The following is a 21,777-nucleotide window of genomic DNA, read 5'->3' on the forward strand; positions in this document are numbered from 1 at the left end:
TCGGGGAAGCGGCTCCGGGAATGGAGCCGGGCCGGTCTCGTCCCCTCCATCGCCGCTGCAGCCCCGGGAGGGAGAAAAATCACCTCCCCCGGCCCGTTGCTGGCTGAGACCCGCGCAACTCATCGCACGCATGAGCCGGGGCCGGGACTCGAACCCGCGATCCTCCGGCAGGCGCCGCACGGACCCCAGCGCCCCACGCCGCGCCGCTCACGCCCCGCCCTCCGGCCAATCCCCGCGCGGCGGGCCCGGCGCGAAGCTCTCCATTGGCTACCTCCCGCTGCGCGTCACCCGGCGGCGCCCGGCCCCCATTGGCGGGACGCGGCGGCGGGGCGGGGCCATCTCCCCGCTGGCGGCGGGGGCGGGGGGTCCGCGGCGTCGCCGCCTCCATCTTGCGGGGGCCGCGGCCCGGGGCGGGAGCGGGGCCGGGGGCGGCTCAGCGGCGGGGCTCGGGGGGCGCAGCCCCTCGGGAAGGCGGCCCGGGGGTAGCGCAGGGCCTTGGGGGCGGCGGCGGGCAGCCCCTGAAGGGGGGTCGGCCTGTGAGGGGGGTCTGGGGCCAGGGCGGCCCCTCAGGGGTCGGGGGGCGGCAGGGCCTGAGGGGCTGCGGGGCTTTGGGGGGGGCCGTAGGGCCTGGGGGCGCGGCCCCTGGGGGGGGTCGGTACGGCTCGGGGTCCCCCCGGGGCTGCAGTCCCGTGGGAGGGGGTTTTGGGGGTCCCCGGAGGGTGAGGGCCCCTCGGGGGCGTCTTGGGGTGCTTGGGGCGAGCGTGGGGGGCTGAAGGGCCGGGGGGTGGCTCTGGGTTTGGGGCTGAGTCCCTGCAGTGGGTCTCGGCGATCCCCCAGTTTGGGTCTCGGGGGTCCCCAGATTGGATCTCAGGGGTCCCCAAGTCGGGTCTCGGGGGTCCCCAAGTTAGCCACCCCAGGAGAGGGTCCCCCAAGGGCGGGTGGGGGGCTCGGTGCCCCCAGGAGAAGGGGGGAGCGCAGCTGAGCCCCCTCAGAGCGAGCTTACCTCTCCGCTGAGAGGGGCGACGCAGCGGGGCGCCCGCCGAGGAGCCCCCCCGCTGCCCTCCCCCACGGGGGACGCGGCCCCCTCGCCCGGGGCGTGCGCCCCGTGCCTCTGGGTGAGGATGGCCTGGGCTCTGAAGCTGCCGCTGGCGGACGAGGTGATCGAATCCGGGCTGGTGCAGGACTTCGACGCCAGCCTGTCGGGCATCGGCCAGGAGCTGGGCGCTGGGGCCTACAGCATGAGGTAGGTGGGCTGCTCCGGCCACCCTAAAGGGTCCATCCTGCACCTGGGAGAGGGGCTGGCCGCCCCCGGGGGCTCGGGGTGGGCTGGGGAGCCCTAAAATGCACCTAAAATGGGGGACCGATGCTTGGCGGTCGTGGCGTCGCACCGGGGGACGGTTCAGGAGGGAGCCGGGCGCTCAGCTCCGGCACCAACCCTGGGACGTGGTGGTGGCCGCTTGACATTGGGATGGAGTCGCGGTTGCCCGTTGGCCGCTCAGGGCTTTGGGGGCTCGCTGGGCGGCCCTTTCGGAGAGTGGATGCGCTCGAGGTCGCGGGGCTGCGCAGCCCCTGCGCCGCTCTCGGTCTTTGGCCTCCTTGTGTCCTCAAACTGCAGCTAAATCGCCCAGCGTTAGTCCCACGCTTCTCCTCCGCTGCTGGTTAGAAGAGCCCGTGGCCGGTTGCTTTGTTTTTATGGCCCTAATTAATTACCCTCCTGGAGGAACACCAGCAGGTTTTTTTGGGGGGAGACCAGCTCTGTCCTGACCGAGGTAAACCAGGCGCAAAGGAGAGGAGCAGGACCCCCACGGGATCAAACGCCCCGTGCATGAGTGCAATGATCGGAATCGGGACCTCGTAGCGTCGGATGCTCAAACCCCGTTGCACAAGTACGTGGCCCGTGCTCTGGAGATGGGTCCCAGCTTGCTTTGCTACTCTGCCCTCCAGATCCCAGCTCTGGCATCCAGCCGCTCGGCCGAGCCTCCGTGCAGCGGCGAGGCCCAAGCGCCGCGTTGCGCTCGCCGTTCCAGACCCGATAACGCCTCGTTTCTGGCTGTGTGAGTTACAACGGGGACGCGCAGCCCGTGGATGTGGCGTTGGACTGGACAGCGTTTGCCGAGTCGGTCTGCAAGCAGCCACGCACTTCCCCAACGCCGTCCTTGATTAATCAGCTCCATCGTGGGCCGGTGCAGGTCCAGCGCCGTCTGCGAGAGAGCTGCCTTGGTGTAATTTGGGGTGGGAGCTTCATTAGTTCAAATGCGACTTCTGTTCCGCTTGTTTTCATCCCGGGATGCTCCTCGGCTGGAAGCGAGGAGGGAGGACGAGACGGATCCCTCCCTGCAGACCCGAGGCAGGAGCTGGGCACGCAGGCGGGCGGTGAAGAAAGGTCTGGAGGTTGGGGCTGAGGTTAAGCCGTCCAGGAGGAGGAGGATGCCGCAGGAGGACGCCTTGATGCAGGATGGGGGCTTTCTGAGGGAGCTGCAATTGGAAATGGTAAAAGTCAGAATTAAAAATGACCCATCACGGTAAAACAGGCTGGAAAGCTTCCAGCCCGTTGCTCTTTTCCAGGGGAAGTGGAAGAGCAGCTCTTCTCATCCAGCCTCCGTCTCTCCTTCCTTCCAGGGATGGGGAGAGCCAGCACCTTCCCAAAGTTATCCCCGACTGCCGTTAGGATCTGTCACGACCTTTGGGCTTTGTTTAGTGGGAGCACTCGGAAAAAAACAGAGTCCCAAAGGTGTGCGAGCTCGGAGGGAGCGCGTCCGTCACCTCGGCAATAGCAACACCGAGCGCTGCTGTGACCGGCAGCTTTTTGGAGGCGGGATTCCTCCTTCGTTACCTGTGATGGGGAGGGAGGGAATGAGTTTCCAGTGCTTTGGGGGGGAGTCCTGAAGCTTGGAAGCTCCTTTTCCTCCCCTTTCCCCTTCCTTTTGGGCGAGGGGTCCTGTGCACAAACTCTCCCCTCTCAGAGGGGGTGAGCAAAGGTGTCGTGGATCATCTTAACATAGAGCCTTGCCGCCCTCAAGCTAAAACGCATTGGCCGTGCATCCGAAGTTTTAATTGCGTGAGGAAACCTTCGGTTAGCTTGCAGCTTTGAAGGGTTTACATCCTTTACCTGACCCAGCCAGGCGCCGGTTTTCAGCACCGGAGGTTCGAGCGGAGGTTTCCCGAGGCCGCGGCTCTGCACGTCCCCGTGCCGGGCACCAACCCGGCTGCAAAGCGTTTCCACGCCGGTATTACCGGTGCCAAAGGGCTTTGAGCTCCGTGTCGGTGACGCGGTGGCTGTGCCGCTGCTCTGAGCCCGACCTGCTGCCGAGCGAGGGCCGTCTGAAACCCGACTCTCTTTTTCGGAGACTTTTCTTGACCTACGCTGCCCGTAAATAGAGCGTGTGCCCCCGTAGGTGAGCGCGCCGACCTTCCTGTCCTGACATCTGACATTTTCTCTCCGTGTCGCGGGAAGGGGGGAAAGGTTTCAACAGGCACCTCGGGTTTTGAGCGTGTTTGGGGCTTTTCCGTGCTTGCCCCGTGGGGCTTTTCCGCTTTTCTTCCTTCTCCCTATGGAAGAGGCACAGTACTACCTTGGGAACGAGCGCTGGTAGGTGGTGGTTGGAGATGAGGGTTGTCGCTTCGCTGGGAGCTTTTTCTCGTTTGAGTTGCACGGTAGGATTGTGCTTGGTGTTTGTTAACGAACCTGAATTCGTGGCGTTACTGTTGTTCCCTGGAATTAGGTTTTTAGGAGAGCAGAGGTGGCTTCAGAGGTGATAACCAGGCATTGGCTGAACACTCCCATCCGCAGAGTTTTTCCGTAATTATTTATTTTCCCTCTTTTCCAGGAGATTCTCTCCCACCCCAGAGCCAGAGGCCTTAAGTGACGTGTCTTTCCGCAAAAGCATGTTAAATTGCACAGTGAACTATTGGGTTTTTTAAGGGGAGACGTGTCCCCAGGAGTTGCAGGAGCTTCTCCAGGTGCCTTCGGCGCAGGCAGGACCGCGCGGGGCTTTGTCAAAAGGAAAATCCGCTGACGGCTGCTGGGTTTGGCCGCGCTGGGCATCGCGGGGACGTCGCAGGGGGCTGCTCGCGGGACGTCGGTACTTGAAGGACTCGCAGCTTCCTGGCTCTCCCCAAAAAATGATTGCTCTTGAACTTGGCGGGAGACTATCAGGAGGCAAAATAGCAAAGTACTTTCTGCGCCGTGATGAATCGCTTTGCAGGTCGCGGCCGCGGCTGCGGCGTTCTGCTGCCGTTTGCAGGTGGCCGAGGTTGTCCTTCCCCTGGAGATGCCGTGAAGACGCCAGGCCCAGGAGCTGCCGAGCTTTCCCTTGCTGTTTTATAACCATGTTGTCTCTATAAATATTTAATTTTTTATTGCGCCCTGCAACGCGTAAAGCTGACCCTGCTCCTATAGCACAGACGCGTAACCGCGTCTGAACGACCAGAGGTCCCGGCCGAGGGGCTCTTAGCCAAACCCGTGGCCATCGCGACGGCTCAGGATCGCTCCCCGCAGGCAGGGGTGTCGTGGCGATGCTCTGGCAACCTGTCCACGCCGGCAGAGTTGCACCGAAAGCAGCTCTGCTTCCCCAGTAACTGCTTGCAAAAGCAAACCGTCGTTTGCTTGATGATTATTCCCAATTAATTGGGTTGGACTCTTGTTCCAGAAATACAGGGATGCGACTTCCCTAAGGTTTGTTTTTTTTTTTTCTTCCCTTTTTGCAGCTCGCAATAAAATGTGGGTTTTGGGTCATGGTTATGCAGGGTCTTAGCGAACGCCCATCTAGAGGCTGGATTTGGGAGGTTTTGCAGGGACGGCTCTGCCGTTCCTCTTGGCAGCGTTCGGGCGGTGTTAGCGGCCGCACGGAGCTTCCGGAGCCCTGAAAAGCAGCTTGTGATATTAGAGCAGACGCTGCACTGCGTAACGTGGATCCGGCATCGCGGGAGAGCTCCGCGTGCACAGGAAAAGCGAGCGAAAGCCGGGATGCCGGCGATGTGCTGGCTTCCCACGCGGGGAGGTCACAGTCGAGCTTTGCCTCTCTCTTTTGCCAGACTGTTCTTGTGCGAGGCAAAGCAAAAGCACGAGCAAAAACCGGAGTCTCCCGAGGCTGCAGAAGGGGGATTGAAGCATTGCCGCGTCAAAGCCTACGAGGAAAACGAGCGCTCATGCGTGCAGGAGAAGTGCATCCTGCGTTCCTCCGGCTGCCGGGAGAATTTGTGCAGGGCATAGCCTTTAAATTAATTTTCCCATCTGTCTGGATGCAGCAGGGTCGCGCTGGTCTTCCTCGTCCTCGCGCCTTCGTACAGGGATCGGTACCATCCGTGCGTCGTCCTGCCTTGGCAGCCTGCTCGGGCGAGAAATCCTCTGCGGGAGGAGACGCCGTTCCTCTGCCGATGAGATGGAGCTGCAGGGAAGTTCGTCCTCCGGGCTGTGTAATTTGCCTAACTGCGTACACGCGCCTCGAAGCATCGTCGATGCCGAGACTGGGGCGTCCGCGTGGCTCTGTGTGATGTCTGATAAGTTGGGATTTGGGCGGGGAAGGGCTCCTGCTCGGGTTTGGGCAGCAGCGATAGGCGTTATTGCACGGCGCTGGAGGAAGGGCAGATGGTTGGTCTCTTGAGACCGAAGGGTTAAAGCCCTGTTAGGGTGGGAGCTGGTATTTGGCCAGTTAAGTCCAGTTTTTCCTTGGGAAAGGTTTTTAATGTTCAACTAAAGGAAAAAAAAGCTGATTTAACTCCTCCTTCCTTGCAGTCCCGTGAGCATCCGAAGCCCAGGAGCCTGTAACAGGAGGGGCAAGTGACCCGACTTCAGCAGGGCTCAGCGCTTCACTGCTCTCCTTCCAAGGGACCCGAATAGCTCTGGCCCCACGCCGCATTCACCTGGGGGCGGTGGGATGGTGCTGAGCGGCCCCGGCAGCCGATCCGCAGCCCTGTGGTCGCATCCGTGCTCAAGCGCGTTTGCCCGGGCTCTGCTTTTGTTCCGGGCTCTGCTCGCGTGGATGGGTGGGAGGATGTTCTGGTTTATGCGCTACGGAGTAATTGCTCTTGGCCATTGTTATGACTCAAAACAACTGCTGAGAGTCAGCTTCTGAAACAATTTCTATTAAATACATGTCCGTACGCTCAGGGGTATCGTTGATGGTTTTTAAAGTAACATTATTCAGCAAGTTCTTGTTGCCACGTGGCCTTTTGAGTATGGAAAAGTATCCGAGTTTGCAGGGGAATGGAGGCGGCGAGCTTTTTGCCTAGTTGCAATGACCTGGAGACATCCTTCTCCCGGGAAAAGTTGGTAGCACGGGTCTTGAACACCTTTGCTTTTCCCAGCCGGCGCCGAGAGCGGCGTGACAGCATCCAGCGGATGATGAGCGCGAGCTCGTGCCAGCTGGAGCAGCTCCGTGCCGCTCTGTGGCACGGCGTGGAGCTCCCGGGTAACTCCTCTCCTATAACCCGAGAGCCAGGAAGGCGCTCGGGCTGTCGCGGGGTAATGGTTTGTGGTGAAGCCATCCCGATGGCTGCCCAGGGCGGCTCCTCCTGTTGTTAAATGTAGGCTGGGCAGGAGTTGCGGTGTCTTTCGGCCAGAGGCAGACCTGTAAGGTATAAAAGAGGTGCCTGTGGTTGTCTCAGAAACCTGGATCTGGTTTCACCCACGTCCCGTGGGGTGCGGAGCCGCGGCGTGGGCTGTGCCGCCAGTGACGTGCAGCATCTTCTGACCTCCGTGCTCTTGGTTTGGGTCGGGGCTGGCTGGTTGTGTGGTGCCCAGCACAAAGGGCTCTTGGGTCTGGGGGTTTGTTGGTGAGTTTGGGGAAAGCTGGGGGGCCACCTCCTGCTGCTTTCAGGTCAGAAGGGCTCTTTCCGTGTGGGAGCCTGCAGGATTTGCTCCTCCGAGATGCTCGCGAGTGTCATGCAGCAGGTTACGGCTGCGGGAGGGAGGGTTTGGCGCTCTGACCGTGCGTCCTGCCCCATCCGATGTGCCCCGGCGTCTCTGCCTCCGCTTTGGCTGACACCCCCCTTCGCTGGGGCAGCGGGGGGCTTTTATAAGCACAGAGGAGGCGTTGGCAAAAAAACTGGCGACCTTGACCTGAGCAAGACTTCAAATTCCTGCCAAGCCGCTCCGGGAGGGTAAACGAGCTCCGGGCCCCTCTGCGTGGAGCAGGGGAAGGGGTTAGGGGCCGGTTTGCTGGCGGAGGCGAGCGGGCTGGTACCACCGGGAAGAGGACGGGCGTTTATCGGCGCGACACGGACGTTGTTCTGCACGCGTCTGTCTTTGCAGCAGCTCCGCGCTGCCGCGCAAGCGGCGCGGGAGTCGCGCTGCCGGAGGAGCTGGGCTTCGGTCTGAAACACCAACTCGGTTGTGTCTCAGCTTTGAAGGAAGAAATGTGTGGGTTCTGGGGGGGTAGGGGGGCTCACTTGGGAAAAGCTTTCGCAAGAGCAGGCGTGGGGTCCTCTTCTCAGACTGCTCGGTCTGCTTTAATGCTCCTTTGCAGTTCTGCAGAGAGATGTCAGGGTACGTGGGGTTTTTTTAACTAAAAAAAGCTCAAAGCTCTTCCTAGGAGGAGGATACCAACCCCGTCATCTCTCTGTAGCCAGAGCTGAAATGAATCTGTCTGACAAATCTCTTTGCAGCGACGTCCTTGCCCTGCCCATCTTCAAGCAGGAAGAATCGAGTTTGCCTCCTGAAAACGAGAACAAAATTCTGCCTTTCCAGTACGTCCTGTGTGCCGCCACTTCCCCCGCCGTCAAGCTCCACGATGAAACGCTCACCTATCTCAACCAAGGTGAGGGAAGCCCCGTGCCCTCCGCGGGCCAAGCGCGCCTCGTGGGAACACCCTAAAAAATAAAATTCTGCCTGTGGGAATTTCCCCTTGGGAATGGAGAGCGCCTCAATAGTAAAGCCCGGATTGCTCCTGCTTGGAAGCGCCACCTCCTTCGCCTTGCCACCTGCTTGTGGCGGTGAATCGCCTGTAGGAGTTAACCTAATTCAAATCTGCGCGTCGTGCGGTGGTTAAGTGGTGTATCGGTGCTGGGGTGCTCTGCAGCGGGTGTATTTTACAGGTTCAAGCTGTACCCGCTGCTTTCAAGTAGAACTGGAAGATCAGGGCTGGCAACCAAAGCCAGACGAAGCTTGTGTAATCGATTTCTTCTTGGGTTAATAAGGGTAATTCCTGGAAAGTACTGCTGCAGGAAGGGGGAGGATTGTCTGTTCCTGGAGAGGGGTGTTAGAGCTGCGGCTCTAATGGCTCCTGCGACCCCCCACTAAAATTGGCAAGAAGATGAAGTGGCGTGTCTAGTGTGGCAGCAAAAGATGCCAAAATGCCGGAGGAGGGGCGGCAGCAAAGGTCTATCCCTGACTAACCACGAGGCGCCCTTGTCTTCCTTCCCTCAGGGCAGTCCTATGAAATCCGGATGCTGGACAACAGGAAAATCGGGGAGCTGCCGGAGATAAATGGGAAACTGGTAAAGGTAAGCGGAGAGCGCGGGTACGCGTGTCCAGCTGGGGCCATCCCCCGCCGTCGGGAGCGGTGAGCGAGGTCTTGCCCTGCGTTCCTGCAGCGGCCTCCGTGACGGCGTTTTTGGGAGAGCTCTGGCTCGGGTGGGGGGTTATTTTCCCTTTCCCCTTCTCCCACTTCGCTGAGACCAGCCTGGCTGCTGGTGTCCAACCAGTCTCCTGGGGCGAAGCCAAGAGGCGATGGCTGATCGCTTGGTGTTCAGGAAGGACGTGCTGCCGCCTTCATGCTTCTGTGCCGGGGTCCTTCTGGGCTTTCTTTTATTGCTTTAGCTTCTCCACGAAGCCTTCAGGGCCCTCTGTGACTGGGAAATGCCCCGCAGCTTGAAGACTGTTGGGCTTCCTGGGGCGGCTCCGGGCCCTGACTGTTTCTCCCCTCTAGAGCATATTCCGAGTGGTGTTTCATGACCGGCGGCTGCAGTACACGGAGCATCAGCAGCTGGAGGGCTGGCGGTGGAACAGGCCTGGGGACAGGATACTGGACATAGGTGAGTCACCGTGGCAGCACCCTGGCCGGGGCTGGAGGCGATGTGGGTGCCTGAAGTGCCTCCAGCCACGCTCCTGGTCCCTTGACTTCAAGGGACAAAGTGCTGTCACGATTCTGCACTTTGAGAGGTGTGGTTGGTTCTTCCGTATGTTCCCTGCGAGTCTCCTCCTTCTCCTGCTACAAACCGCAGCTTGTTCTCCCTCTGTGCCCCTCCAGATATCCCAATGTCCGTGGGCATCATCGACCCTAGGGCAAACCCAACCCAGCTCAATACAGTGGAGTTTCTATGGGATCCTTCAAAGAGGACTTCTGTCTTTATCCAGGTAAAAGAGGAGAAGCGGGGAAACTCCTGTTGCGGGAGGCCTAGGGGAAAAAAAATAAAAGTTTTCTGAGGGGGAAAGAGATGCTTTTTTGGCTCGGAGCTCTGAAAGAGCAACCAGATGCTGCGGTGGTAGAAAGATGTCAACTAAAACACACCCTGCCTCAAGCAATGCAAGAGAGCAGCGGTTCACACGCGAGCAAGGCACAGGCGCAGTTGACCACCAAGAAGTTGTTTTACATGTTTTTGCGGCGGTTTAGGTCCTGCTGGTTTTGCGATTTGAGTCTCCACCTTGCTTAGATGCTTTTGCACATCTCGCCAGCTGCCTAAACCTAAAATACCTCTTGGAAATCTGGCCTGCTCTTCCAGAATAAACAAGCTGCAGCGCGTGGAGGCTGGAGCAGCCGAACTCTCTGCCCTGCTGATCCAGAGTTTGCTTGCAACATTAAGAGGTTGCAAAACTTGTTAGAAGAATGTGGCTCCACCTCTGCTGCGGCATCCCCTTAACTCCTTAATGCTGGGGGCACTTGGCGGGGTCCCGTCCCAGCTCTGTGTTTTGCCCTTGTCGCCTTACGTGGGCGCTGTCCTGGCTCCCAGGAGGGGAATGGGAAGCTTGTGGTCAGGCAGAGATGGCAGAATCGCTAACCGCAGGATGCTTCGCCTTCCCCCAGGTTCACTGCATCAGCACGGAGTTCACCATGCGGAAGCACGGAGGAGAGAAGGGGGTACCCTTTCGGGTCCAGATCGACACGTTTAAGGAGAACGAGAACGGGGAGTACACGGAGCACCTGCACTCCGCCAGCTGCCAGATCAAGGTCTTCAAGGTACCTCGGCCCGTTGGCATCCTTTCCCCGCTAGGAAACAAACTGGGAGTCAGTCCCAGTTCACGCTGTGGCCCCGGTGAACGTCACGGGTGCAGGACGGTGGCCAGGCTTGCCTGCAAAAGGGCCTCATGGTCTTTCTGGTCTTGCCTTGCCGTTCTCTCCCTGGTTCCTCGCTGTCGATTGAGTCTGGATACCTTACAAAACCAGTAAGCCAAAAACAACGTACAGGGAGCACATGGGTTGCGTTGCCTCTGTCTGAAACCTCCCACGTTTAGTCTTTAGTCTTATCAGCTTGGGAGATCCTCCGAGGAGCTTGGGTGTCTGTCTAAACTCCTCGCTTTATTATTACCCGCATCTGATGGGTCCGTCTGCATCCAGCCTCCCCAGTGGCGCAGGCGTCTGGGCCCTGTTGCAAATCGTTTGCAGAAACCCAAAGCCACGACCTGGTGGTGGCAGCCGCGGCAGCACGATGGCGTGGGTGGCACGCAGCAGCGCCCGGCTGTCGTGCCGTGGGGGCGCGCCATGCCCGCGCTGTCTGGTACGCTGAGATTGCCTCCGTTACCCCATCCTCCCAGTAAAACCACACAAAATCTTGGCCGTGGCTTCTCTGCTCTTCTCCCTGTAGGGGCGCTTGGCACGCAGCGGGGTTGGGCGCCTGACCGGGCGCCTGCGCTGCGTTGCGGTCCTGCCATCAAGCTGCTGCGGGATATTGGGCAGCGTGCCCCGCTGCTGTTGCCTTGGCGTCTTTCCCCTTCTCTCTCTTCTCTTTTGCCTGTTTGGATTATAACATTTCGAAGGCAGGGCGGTGATTTGTTAGGGCTTGCTTGAGCTCTGGCTGGTGTCTCGATGCAAATAGCCCAAGCGGATGGCTGCGGAGTTGGGGGTTAAGGGACAAGGCTGGTCGCAAACAAGCACCCGGAGGACAGGGAGATCGCGAGGCGTCTGGCGCCGCGTTTCTACTGAGCTTCAGCTCTCTGTGCCGGGGGATGGGGTGGATTCTTTTGGCTCTGATGACCTTGAACCAGGAAAACCCAAAGCAGTGAAGCTGTGCCTTCAGGGCATGCTCTCCCTGCAGCGGATGGTCTCAGCCTTCTCGTTTGACGCAGCCGCGCTCCTGGGGTCGGGGCTGCTGCGTGGACGGCAGGCTCAACACCGTGGGTGGGTTTCCCTGTGCAGGCACAGACCTATTCGCCGTGGGCTGTCCTTTGGCTGTGGGTTGATGTGATTCAGGCTCCTGCCCTGCTCTTCCCTTTCTCCCCTCCGCTCCTCAAAGCCGGGAGCGTTTCGGTGCTTCCAAAATAGCTGCCCAGGGCCCTTACCTGCGCTCATCGGCGTCTGGAGCACGGATCCTTTCTAGCCGCCAGAAGCAGCAGCGCTGACCACGGAAAGATAAGAGCAACCATTAGATTTTCGTGGCAGGAGCTGGCCAGTCGTGCCACAGCTAAGCAGCGCCTCCTCGCCCAGCTCGGAGCGCGCCGGTAGCTTGTTCAGGTCTCGGATTTGCTGTCCAGAGGAAAAGAAATTTGGAGCGTGGGGGAGTGGGAAGGCCGTGGTACCCGGCTGTATTTGCAGTCCTAAAGCTTCCCCGCCGGTGCCATGGATGCCGCTCATCCGCTCGGGAGGCGTCCGCATGTTGGCAGGCAGCTGCGGGTCCACCCAGGCCAAATTTCTTTCACTTGGAGCCGAGGCAGAGCCCAGGCACAGCCAAGTTTAAAGGGAATTTCTTTAGGGTTCTGCCGAGAGGAGCACCGGGATAGCTTTGGGGGTTATAACGGTGCTTTGTTACTTGTTGCTTTCCCCGGGGCTTTGAGCATTTGGTAAAGGCAGCAAGTAAACTCAGCTTAATCTTGCGTGTGAGAAAGCGCGCGGTTTTTCAAGGTCGTGGCAAAGACACAACTGAGCGCTCCCGTCTCCTGTTGCAGTTTGTGCCACTGAAACGCCGCCTCTCAAAGCGGCTGACGAAGATGCAGAAGACGCAGCTCAGATACGTGACACCAGAAATGGGCCCGTGTCCCCTTAGGGCCGACATATGCTGTCGGGGGAAGCTTCTTCCGAAAAATGTTTCACCTCCTTGTCCAGACGTTCTGGGCCCCGCTTTAGGGGCGGGGGTAGATCAGGATACTGGGGTTGTTGCAGAAGTGATGCTCTCGCCATAGTTAATTCTCTGTGCGTAGTCCCAGCCCTCTTCCTTTTCCCTCTGTAAAGCAACAAGTGGGAGAGTAGAAGGATGAGTCGCCTTTTCTGCTCCTTGCATTTCTTGCCCATCTATCCAGCCGTCTGCTGCCCCCCTTCGCGCTGCTGTTCTAACAGGAATATCTCCTTTCCAGCCCAAAGGAGCTGATCGGAAGCAGAAGACGGACAGGGAAAAGATGGAGAAGCGAACACCTCATGAGAAAGAGAAATACCAGCCTTCCTACGAAACCACGATACTCACAGAGGTGAGAGGCTCTTTCGTGCAGCGGCTGGTGGCGGCGTTTTAACGAAACCTGGCTTACCTCGCTCGCAGGTGGCGAGGAACTGGCTGTTCTGCCGTGAAACGTTTGGCCAGGTTGGTAATAGCTGCAAGACAAAAGCAAGATCAATTTTGTAGGCAGCGGAGGGGTTTCTTAACCTGAAAAAGGGCTCTCGTGCCTGGAAACGTGATGGTTTTTTCCCCCGCGGTAATAGATCATCTGATAAAAGATTTTTACCTCTCCCTGCAAGCTTCGTTTTGCCCATGTGGCAAGTGGCCACCGAGGCTGTGAGCTGGCAGAAAACCCTGTTGTTTCCTCCCTGTACTAGTGGAAAGTGTCGGTCTGTTAACAGGCGATGATCGTCTGAGGGGTTGGTGCTGAACAGCCCTGGGGAGGGAGCCCTCGTCCTGCCCCGGCTGAATTCGGGGATGCTCCTCAGTGCCCGCTTCAGGCCGGATCCGCTGTGGGCCTCGCTGCACGGAGATGCCCGGGCTGGCGGCGCCGTGGGTGTCGGCCCGGTGCCAGAGTGATGGTTGAGATCCCAGATCTCACTGCCTTTGATTTTGTGACTTTTGGCCTTTTGAGATTAAGAAGCACCGGATCTGAGCTTTGTGACCATCTGCAGTGAATTGGCATGGCTTCTTTTAATCCCCTACTTTATTCTTTAATTCTCTTTCATAGTTGGTTGTCGGTCAGCAAATAGCTGTTAACCTGTGCTGACCGGAGCAGATGCCGGTGCTTGTTCAAAGCAACCCTGTGACTCTTCTGGCTTTTCCTTTCTAGTGTTCTCCCTGGCCGGAGATAACGTACGTCAATAACGCGCCGTCCCCTGGCTTCAACAGTTCCCACAGCAGTTTTTCCATTGGCGAAGGGTAAGTGGGGAGAAGAGGCCGGCTGGCTACCGATTTCTGCCCGGCACGAGAGATGGATGTGTCTGAGCTGGCAGTGACCGCTAGCGAAAGGAAGGGCCTGGTTCCACGGTGTGCAGGGAGGCGGAATCAGTGGGGGAAAATGAAATTAAAGCCCTTGAAGCTGAGCACCGTTACCTCTCCTGGCCGCAGCAAAGCTTGGCTCTTGCACAAGAAGCCTGTGTGCGTTTGATCAGCCGTTCAGCTCCCAGCTCGGCCTTTCCCCGCCGTGTTAATACTCCGCTGTAAGCCGTTTGTTCTTGCAAAGCATTGCACCGCAACAGTGACGGCGTTGCCGCAGCCACGGAGCTGTTTCTCCCTGTGTTTCGGTGGTCTTGGTTATGGAACTGGGAGGGGGGTGGTTGCTGCCTGCCGGGATGCCGTGCCGGAAGGGGAAGAGCAACGCTAACCTCGTGTTCTGGCTCTTTTCCCCGACCTAGCAATGGCTCCCCAAACCATCAGCCCGAGCCACCCCCTCCGATCGCAGATGTAAGTCACACCTCAGAGCTTATGCTTGTGGTAAGGATGGGGCACAGGTTGGCCAACGGGGTTTGGGGATGGAGCGGGGGCGGGTTCGTGGGTGGCCGTCGTTTGCTGGGGAAGAGGCTGCTCTAGTTTTAACATCTTTGGGGAGTTACAACTTCTTTTTGACTCTTCTCTGGAAAAAGAGGTGACAGGGTGAAAAACATCCACTACGGCGATGCGGAGCTGCGAGCGAGCTTTTTGTAGCTCGCCGTGACCTTTACTCATTGCCTTGATCTTCACTGTGCTTTCCCCTTTGGTTCCTTCCTCTTCCTCTGTCCCTCTGAAGCCTTTTAAATCAAACCCTGTCCAGGCTGCGGCCCTTACTGCGCGTGCGCTGTGAGCCCGGCTCACGCCGGCCTCCATTTAAGGCTGTGACTACAAACGCTGACCAAGCTGACCTGTGCTCCTTCCTCAGTGGAAACGCTTCCCCGTCACCTCTGAGGCCGTGACCCTTCTTTTCCTACGTTGCAGAACCTCTTGCCCACCAGCACGCCCCAGGAGGCCCAGCAGTGGCTGCACCGAAACCGCTTCTCCACTTTTTCTCGGCTTTTCAGAAACTTCTCAGGTAGGTTACGACATCCCCCTCCGTGTCTGCCCCTCCTCTCTGCCAAGTCGCTCTGCCCCCTCTCACTCCTGAGCCCATCTTCGTGTTACCGTTGCAAATATGAATGTTTTGTTAAAAAATCCCGTATTTTTTGTAACACAATAAAATGTGGCTCCCTGAAAGCTGTGTTCTTTGTTTCTCACCTCGCTCTCAACTGGCAAAATAGCGGGGACTGGGGTGGTTTCTCTTCCGAGAACTCGCAGCACCCTCTGATCTTAAAACAAGCTGAGAAACGCTGACCTGAGGGAAAGCAGTGCATGTAAAGAAACGCTCCGCATTTATTTTCCTCTCTTTCCCCGCTGATACGGCCTCCGCTATCCAGGGTCACCGAGGCGCTGGATAGCCGGCTGTAAATGATAACGCAGGACGCGGGGTCGTACCAAAACACGCTCTTGCAAAACCAGTCGGGGGAAAAAAAAAAAATCTTGGGAGCGTCCTTCTGGGGGAAGCGGGGGGGAGGTTGGTAGCAGGAGGCAGAAGCAATTTGGGAATGGGGTGAGCTCTGCGAGCCGGAGGAGGGGGTGCCCAGAGCCCCATCCCCCCCATCCCCAACACTTTGGGCTGGATTGTGTGATTTATTTTTTTTTTTTTTTTTTTTCTCTCCTTTTGATTTTTAAAACCGTAGGTGCAGACTTACTGAAGCTGACCAGAGAAGACGTTATCCAGATCTGCGGCCCTGCGGATGGCATCAGGCTCTTCAACGCGTTAAAAGGACGGTATGTTTGCTTAAAAACTGATTGTGGATGGCAGGTAAATTGTATTTGGTTTAGCCTGTTTGCTTGGCTCTTGCTATTAGAGAGAACAGAATTTCATTAACTTTCCTGAACCTCTTTCACTCAAATTTGATAACACAGCTAGCAGGGTAACCGCTCCAGAGACAATTTGGGGAAGAAAATCCCTGTGGGAGAGAAGCGTTAGAAATGATCTTATTCTTTGAGTGTCGGAGAACCAAGCCAGAAAGCCCTGCCGATACCATCCGTGTTTCCTCTGTCCTCTGAACCGCCTCTCGGTGGAATTACCTTCCCGGAAAGGGAATATTCTTTTGCACCTTTCCCTGAAGAAGCAGGGACTGGTGTTTAACTGACCTCCTGTCCGAGCTGGAGCGTTTCCAAAGGCGCCGCTGCAGCCGGGCGGAGAGGCACAGGGTGGGCTGTATCCCGGAGGGAAGGTCTGGGGAGGCATCGACGCGGGTCTCCGATACGGGGCAGCGAGAGCTGGTTAACGTCCCACCTCCGATGGCTCGGGAGATAGCGGGGAAACGCGGTCGCGCCGTGCTGGGGAGAAGGGCGCGAAGGACGGGAGACGCTGCCGGCTTTTGCGCTGCAGAATGAGACTCTGAACGAGAAGGAGCGTGCGCGTTACCAGCAGAGCTCGGTCTGAACCGTGGCTGCTCTGTCCTCGGGAGTGAACCGTCCGATTTAGCCGCTCGGTAGCCAGCTGGCACCGTGTCCCCGTGCCGACTTCGCCCCCTTCTCGCAAAAACCTTTGCTGCATCACCTAGGTGGGGCTGACCACGATGGTGTTTGCTTCAAGACGAATTTGTCGATCTCCTCTTTTCCTTCTGAGGATACTGGGGAGGGAAGAGTGCTGGCAAAGTGTCGGGAACTAGAGGTGTCCTTGAGCAAATCCGATGGCGTTCACTCGCTGCTCTGTCCGTAGGATGGTGCGGCCCAGACTGACCATCTACGTGTGTCAGGAGTCCCAGCAGCTGAGGGACCTCCAGCAGAAACACGAGGACGGCGACACAGTAACCAGTACTTTTTTTGGTAAGGGCTTCGAAGCCTGGCTGGGGGCACGTGGCCTTGGGTTGCTGCCTGCAGGGCGAGGGGGGAAACAACAGCCGGGGGGTTCAGCAAACAGAAACGCAGCGGGGGCCGTTTCCAGCCCCGCTGCTGCTGCCTGCAGGCGCTCGGCACCAGTGGCCTCCAATCCCCTCGTCCCCACACCAGCGCCCTGTGGGTTTTGGGCTGGCGAAAGGCCCCGCTGGCAGCCAGGGCTGTGTGTGTGAGCTGAGCCCGCGCAGTGGCTCAAAGAGGGTCTGTGGCTTTTGTTTTCAGCCGCTGCGCCTTGTGTCGGCTGCTCTCGTTCTTGTCTCTTCACTGCGAGGGGGCAGCAACCTAACGCGGGCTCTGCGCGCAAACCCAGGGGTTGTGCACGCTCCCCTTCGCTAAGGGTGCCAAAAGATCGCAGCGAACCCTTTTTACTTGCCCTGATCCTACTCAGCTGATTTTTTTTCTCCTTGCCCACCAAATGGGTGGCTGCAGAATCTGACTGTCGGCACGGTGCCTGCTCAGAGCCGACAAACGATAGCTCCTGGGAGAATCCAGCTTTGCCCAGACAATGAGTGACCTACATTTGTGGAGCAGCCAGGCGCCGGTTTATCCACCTCCATGATTGGAGTGGCAAGTGCAAAAGCAAACAGCTCGTCCTTTCCTTGCCCTGCTCCAATTCGGATCCTCTCGCTTCCCCCCAGGACCTGCCTCGTGGGAGTGGGGGAACGGGGCTCTGGGGAGGTGCTAGGGTGGCGTTTCCATCCTGCCGGGGTTGAAAACCGCCAGGAAGGGTACAAAACGCTGCTCGGCTGATGCTAGTCGAAATAGAAGCTTTCTGGGGCAAGGACTTTGTAAATACAGAGCGGGCGTTGCGGGACAGGGATGACAGCCAAGTTCCTGGGGAGCCGATGCTTCCGTAGCTCAGGGCACGCTGCAGCCGTGTAGCAAGAGCAGGCACCAGCGACACGCGACGTGTAGATCCGGCAGCTTGGGCTTGGAAAGACGATAGCTGCGCGAGTCGGGCGCAGCAGAGCGGGCGTTTCGAATCGCCTGATAAGCTGAAAAGCAACACCCGATAGATGGGCTGTGCGCAGTCCCTCCCCGACAGGGCTGGGGTGTTCCTGGGCAGAGCGCAGCCGGTTTGCGGCGCTCCTCGAAGCACCCGCTCCCTGGGTTAGCGTGCGTGGCCTTCGCCGAAGCCTCTCTGCATCCGCAGCATAGACGTCGAGGCTGCGCTTGGCATCTGGCTGTAATAGCTCTTCTCCTCGCAGTGTACCACGCTATTTATCTGGAGGAGCTGACGGCGGTGGAACTGACGGAAAAGCTGGCCCAGCTCTTCAGCATCTCTTCCCAACAGATCAGCCAGATTTACAAGCAAGGTCCGACGGGGATACACGTGCTGATCAGCGATGAGGTAAAAGCCTCTGGGCGCTCCTTATTTTCGACCTCTTGCGCTGGGTTGCTTCAGCTGGTTCCTGTCTGGTTGTTGTGCTCTGAGCTCCGCTCTGGAGGTTGCGCAGGACCCCAGGGAATGGGTCCCCGGGCGGGTCTTCAGGAAGGGCCCTGCTCAGTCGCCTCTGGCTTCCAAAGGGTCGGAGTTAATCGTTGAAGCCTGTAGAGCCAAGGATGGTGGCGCCTGGGGATGCTGCTCCGCTGCCGGGGGCACCTCCCTTGAACCCGTGAGGTTTATCAGGCGTGAACAGCTCTGCCCTCCTTCAGGCTTGGGTTTCTTCAAGATTTGCTATAAAAACAGGGAGGGGAATTGCTGCGGGAGGACTTTGCTTTCAGACCTGCATCCCAGAATCCGATGGTTTCTCTCTCAGCTTGCTGGTTTGGACCTGCAGTTCAGGAGAGCTGGAGGAAGGAATAAATATTTATGGCTGGTGCCTTTCCTACCTCCCAGAGCACTAAGCTCCTGCCCGAGCAGCTTTCTACCCCTTTCGGTCCGCTAAATCTATGCCTGTCACTGAGGGGTGGAACACAAAGCCTTCGCTTCGGGCTGTGAAGCACCTGTGTGGTGTTTGAATGCAGCCTCAGACTAAGCTGGCTTCTTCCAGATGATACAGAACTTCCAAGACGAATCCTGTTTCGTTCTGGACACCATGAAAGGTGCGTAAACGCCCGGGGTCCATCTTGTATTTCCCTTCCGTACTTCTTGGGGAGCTCCTGCGTCAGATCCGCTCAACCCAGCGGATCCCTTTGCTGTCGTGGGTGCCTCACGAGCTTTGCTTCTTTCGCAGCTGAAACCAATGACAGCTACCACATCATCTTGAAATAGGAGGTGACGGGATGAGGAACGCCCGCGATCCTCTCGTCGCGCACGAAGACCCTTCACTTCCAGCACAAGGACACGAGCGGAGATCTGGAAACTCCTGGGCGCCCTCTGGAAAGACCCCGAGCCGTTGGTTACTCGGCTGTCTTTCTCGCAGGGGACCTCCTTGCTCTGACGGCATCTAAACGGCCATTGGTGGTAACGCGCTGCTTAATCGCTGGAGCTCTGAGGCTTGAAGTTCCCAGGTCGCGCTCTCGTGTAGCTCGCGGTAGAAATTTGCCATTGGGACCTAAGACCTGCGTGAGGGCTTCTCCTATGGCAGGCGTGCTCTGCTTTTCCGAGAGGCATCAGCTCCCGTGACGCTCGCGGACTGGCAAGAGAACAGGAATTCAACTGGCCCAACAAAGCCAACTGGCCCTCGGGCACGTGCTGAGCTGAGCGGGTCTCAAATACGCTACGTGCTGTGCTGATGGAGTGGTAGGCTAGGGCTGGGAGGGATTTTCTTAAAAGATTTTGTTAAGCTTTCATTTAATACTACAACGCATCTGTTAGACAAAGGTGGCGACTTTTGTTTTTCTCCTCGCCACCCACCCTGAAAATGGTGTCGGCGACGCGCGGGTGCAGCTGCGGCGCCATCCTTCCCCTGCGAGCATAAGGTCGTCAGGAACTTTATTTACAGAGTTAGTTTGTGCGGCTGTATAAAGCTGGAGCAAAACGTGGAGCGAAGCGGCGCTGGATAAAGAAATAGCTAACGGGCTTGGTCTGTGGGATTCTTTTCTGCATGTTTTAGGGAGAAAAAAAAGACTTGGCTATCTCTGCTGAAAATTGAGCGATGTCTACCTGCTGCCTCGTTTTCTGTCCCCGCGTCCCCGTGCCCAGCCTCCGCGGCCGCCCCGGCGTCGCTGTAGCCCTGCGTGCGCTGAGGAGGCGGCGGACGGCAAGTTCAGAGGGCTATTGAAAGCCGTTGGACTCGACGGTGACAAAAGTGCCTCTGCGCAGGTTTCCAGGACAGCAGGGAAGTCTCCGGGGTGAAGGATCTGCCCTGCCGTGCGGGTGAGGGATCCTGTTGCCCGTCCGTAAGATTCCCCGGTGAGGTGCCCGGGGTCACGCCTGCCTCGAACCATCGGCGCTACCCGAGGACGTTTTGAGCCAAAAAATAGGGGAAAATCTACAACGTAAAGCAGGGCTCTTCTTTTTAAAGAAGGCTGCGAGAAGATCCAGCCCAAGGCAGGCGATGTAGGCGCTGGTGAGGCCGGGGAGGGCCCCTGGGGTGGGCGAAGGCACTGGCGGATGCGACAATTGTGGCGGCCACGTCCCTGCTGCTGAAATACCGGCTGCTCTTCTGCGTTCCTAAGCCATAAAAGATTTTGTTCCCATCTTCTTCAGCCAGCTGTCGTCAGCGTGGAGACGCAGTCGCGACACCGAGCGCAAATTAGAGCTGGCTTGCCCTTGGCTTGCACTGGCCGAGCTCCCGCGGCCGCTGCTTGTGACCCCATCCTGGTGCAGAGGGCCGCGTAGCGTCCCCGTCTCCCTCCTCCACCGCGTGTTACGCTGCTCGGCGCACGCTTGCTGCGGCGTCGGAGGCAGGACGTAGGTCAGCAGCTCCCCGAAACCGTTGTTGAGGGCTGCGGTAGCTCCCCTTCACCCCCAAAGTTGCCTCCCAGCCGCAGCCAGGGCTGGGTGGCGTCGGGGTTGGCGAGGAACCGGAGGATCCAGAGGTTAATCCTGGGAACGGCCGCAGCCGAGTGCTGGCGGCGGGGATCCAGGGTCCTCTCTGCTTGGGCTTGTTCGCCCAGCACCGCTTGAACTCGGGGGCTGAAGCCTCTGGCTGGTAATTCCGGCAGGGAGGAGGAGGAGGCCGCTCGCTCTCCTCGCCTGGCTTTGAGACTGCTTGCCTCTTACCCCTGGACCAGAGCCGCGAGCACACCCCGAGCCGCCCCAGCCTCGTAAATCCGTCAGGGGTAAAGAAAAATCATTAAAAAATGGAATTATTTTTCTCGCTTCTCCCGATGAACGCTGGGGAGCGGCTGGACTGCGACCTCCGCGGATGGAGGTGCTCGCGTTCGGCCGCTCGCCTTTTGTCCGCATTTCGGTTCCTCCGGTGAGGGGGAAGACGCGCATTTTCATGCCCATTTTTCCATGAAGCGCGATGGATGTATACAGTCATGACGCAGGCTCGGTAAACTTTTTGTGTTGCTGGGTGCCTGCGGCCGATTTTAATCCATCGGATGAGGAAAATGCCGGTGAAGGGATTTGTTGCGCGTGGTGGCTCTGGGAGGGGAACGAAAGCCCCCAGATGGACGGGTAGCGATGGGCCGCTCCTTCTTCCAGCTCCGGTTGCCGGCTGGAAACAAGGGGGGAGATGAAGGGGTTGGAGTCGGGGGAAGGAAGAGGATTTTTTAATCCTATAATTTGACCTGCTTGTTAGCGAATAATTCGATAATCCCTGAGCCGGGGGGAAGCGCGGCCGAGCTCGGGAGCAGCACTGCGAGGTGAGCGCCTGGGTCTGGCCGAGGGGGGAGAAGCCGAAGGGGGGAGACCCCCGTGGGGCCGCTCCCGTCCCCGTGGGGCCCCTTGGCGGTGGGAGCCCGGGGGCCAGGAGGCCGGAGCGGGGGGCTCGCTGCCTCCAGGGGGGCCGAGGCCAGGCCCTGGCCGCCCCCCGTGCCCGCGAACCGGTCGAGGCCCCCCCCCCCCCGGCCCCGGGGCGAGCCGCCCTGTGGGCTCCCCGCTGCCGGGGCCGCAGCTGGCCCACGGTGGCTACAATAAGGCGCTTTTGGCTTCCTCCCGCTGCTCGCCGCCCGGCTAATCTCTTGTCTCGACTCCTCGGCCCGGCGGCTCTCCCGCCGCCCCCCTCCTCCGGCCGGGTTCCCTCAGCCCCGGACCCCGGGGGCGCTGCCCCGCTCCCCCGCCCCCAGGCCCTGCCCCGTCGCGGGCGAAGCCCCCCGAGGCCCGGACCCGGCCCGAATCCGTGCGCGCCCTCCCCACCCCGCACTACATTTCCCGTCGTGCCCCGCGGCCGCCGCCCCCCCGGACTCGCTTTCCCAGCCTGCCCCGCGGCGCGGGCGGGGGCGGGGCGGGGCGCGCCGGTCACGTGACGCGGGGTACATAAGGGGCGGCGCAGCGCTCGC

At 59.0% G+C, this 21,777-nt stretch overlaps 1 protein-coding gene and 1 long non-coding RNA gene across 3 annotated transcripts; one reads left to right on the top strand and one right to left on the bottom strand.

The window, feature by feature from the left end:
* Positions 1–624: 624 nt before the first annotated feature.
* Positions 625–19,479, top strand: TFCP2 (transcription factor CP2). 2 transcript variants are annotated; one of them, XM_087771469.1, is made up of 15 exons: positions 625–1,243; positions 7,606–7,757; positions 8,366–8,442; positions 8,868–8,973; positions 9,189–9,295; positions 9,963–10,115; positions 12,443–12,553; positions 13,352–13,440; positions 13,917–13,995; positions 14,473–14,566; positions 15,231–15,321; positions 16,265–16,371; positions 17,649–17,791; positions 18,435–18,486; positions 18,618–19,479. In XM_087771469.1, exons 1-15 carry the CDS (start codon positions 1,122–1,124, stop codon positions 18,653–18,655), a joined length of 1,521 nt encoding a protein of 506 aa, XP_087627595.1. In that variant the 5' UTR covers positions 625–1,121; the 3' UTR covers positions 18,656–19,479. The 2 variants fall into 2 exon arrangements, with proteins under 2 accessions (XP_087627595.1, XP_087627596.1); XM_087771470.1 differs by having other exon boundaries at positions 627–1,243; positions 13,917–13,965.
* LOC148053992 (uncharacterized) lies at positions 9,230–16,243 on the bottom strand. The gene is made up of 3 exons (XR_015707764.1): positions 15,691–16,243; positions 12,550–12,674; positions 9,230–9,335 (listed from the first exon to the last, which is right to left on the bottom strand). It is a non-coding gene; the product is annotated as an uncharacterized LOC148053992 (long non-coding RNA).
* Positions 19,480–21,777: the final 2,298 nt, after the last annotated feature.

This window comes from Nipponia nippon, unplaced genomic scaffold (genome assembly GCF_047370975.1).
Source record: "Nipponia nippon isolate SJK-2023a ecotype South Korea unplaced genomic scaffold, ASM4737097v1 scaffold_35, whole genome shotgun sequence".
NCBI lineage: Eukaryota > Metazoa > Chordata > Aves > Pelecaniformes > Threskiornithidae > Nipponia > Nipponia nippon.

Coding starts and splice junctions, on each gene's coding strand:
- TFCP2 (XM_087771469.1), top strand. CDS start 1,122: ATGGCCTGGGCTCTGAAGCTGCCGCTGGCGGACGAGGTGATCGAATCC. Junction 10,116..12,442: donor GCCAGATCAAGGTCTTCAAG/GTACCTCGGCCC, acceptor TCTCCTTTCCAG/CCCAAAGGAGCTGATCGGAA. Junction 15,322..16,264: donor TTCAACGCGTTAAAAGGACG/GTATGTTTGCTT, acceptor CTCTGTCCGTAG/GATGGTGCGGCCCAGACTGA.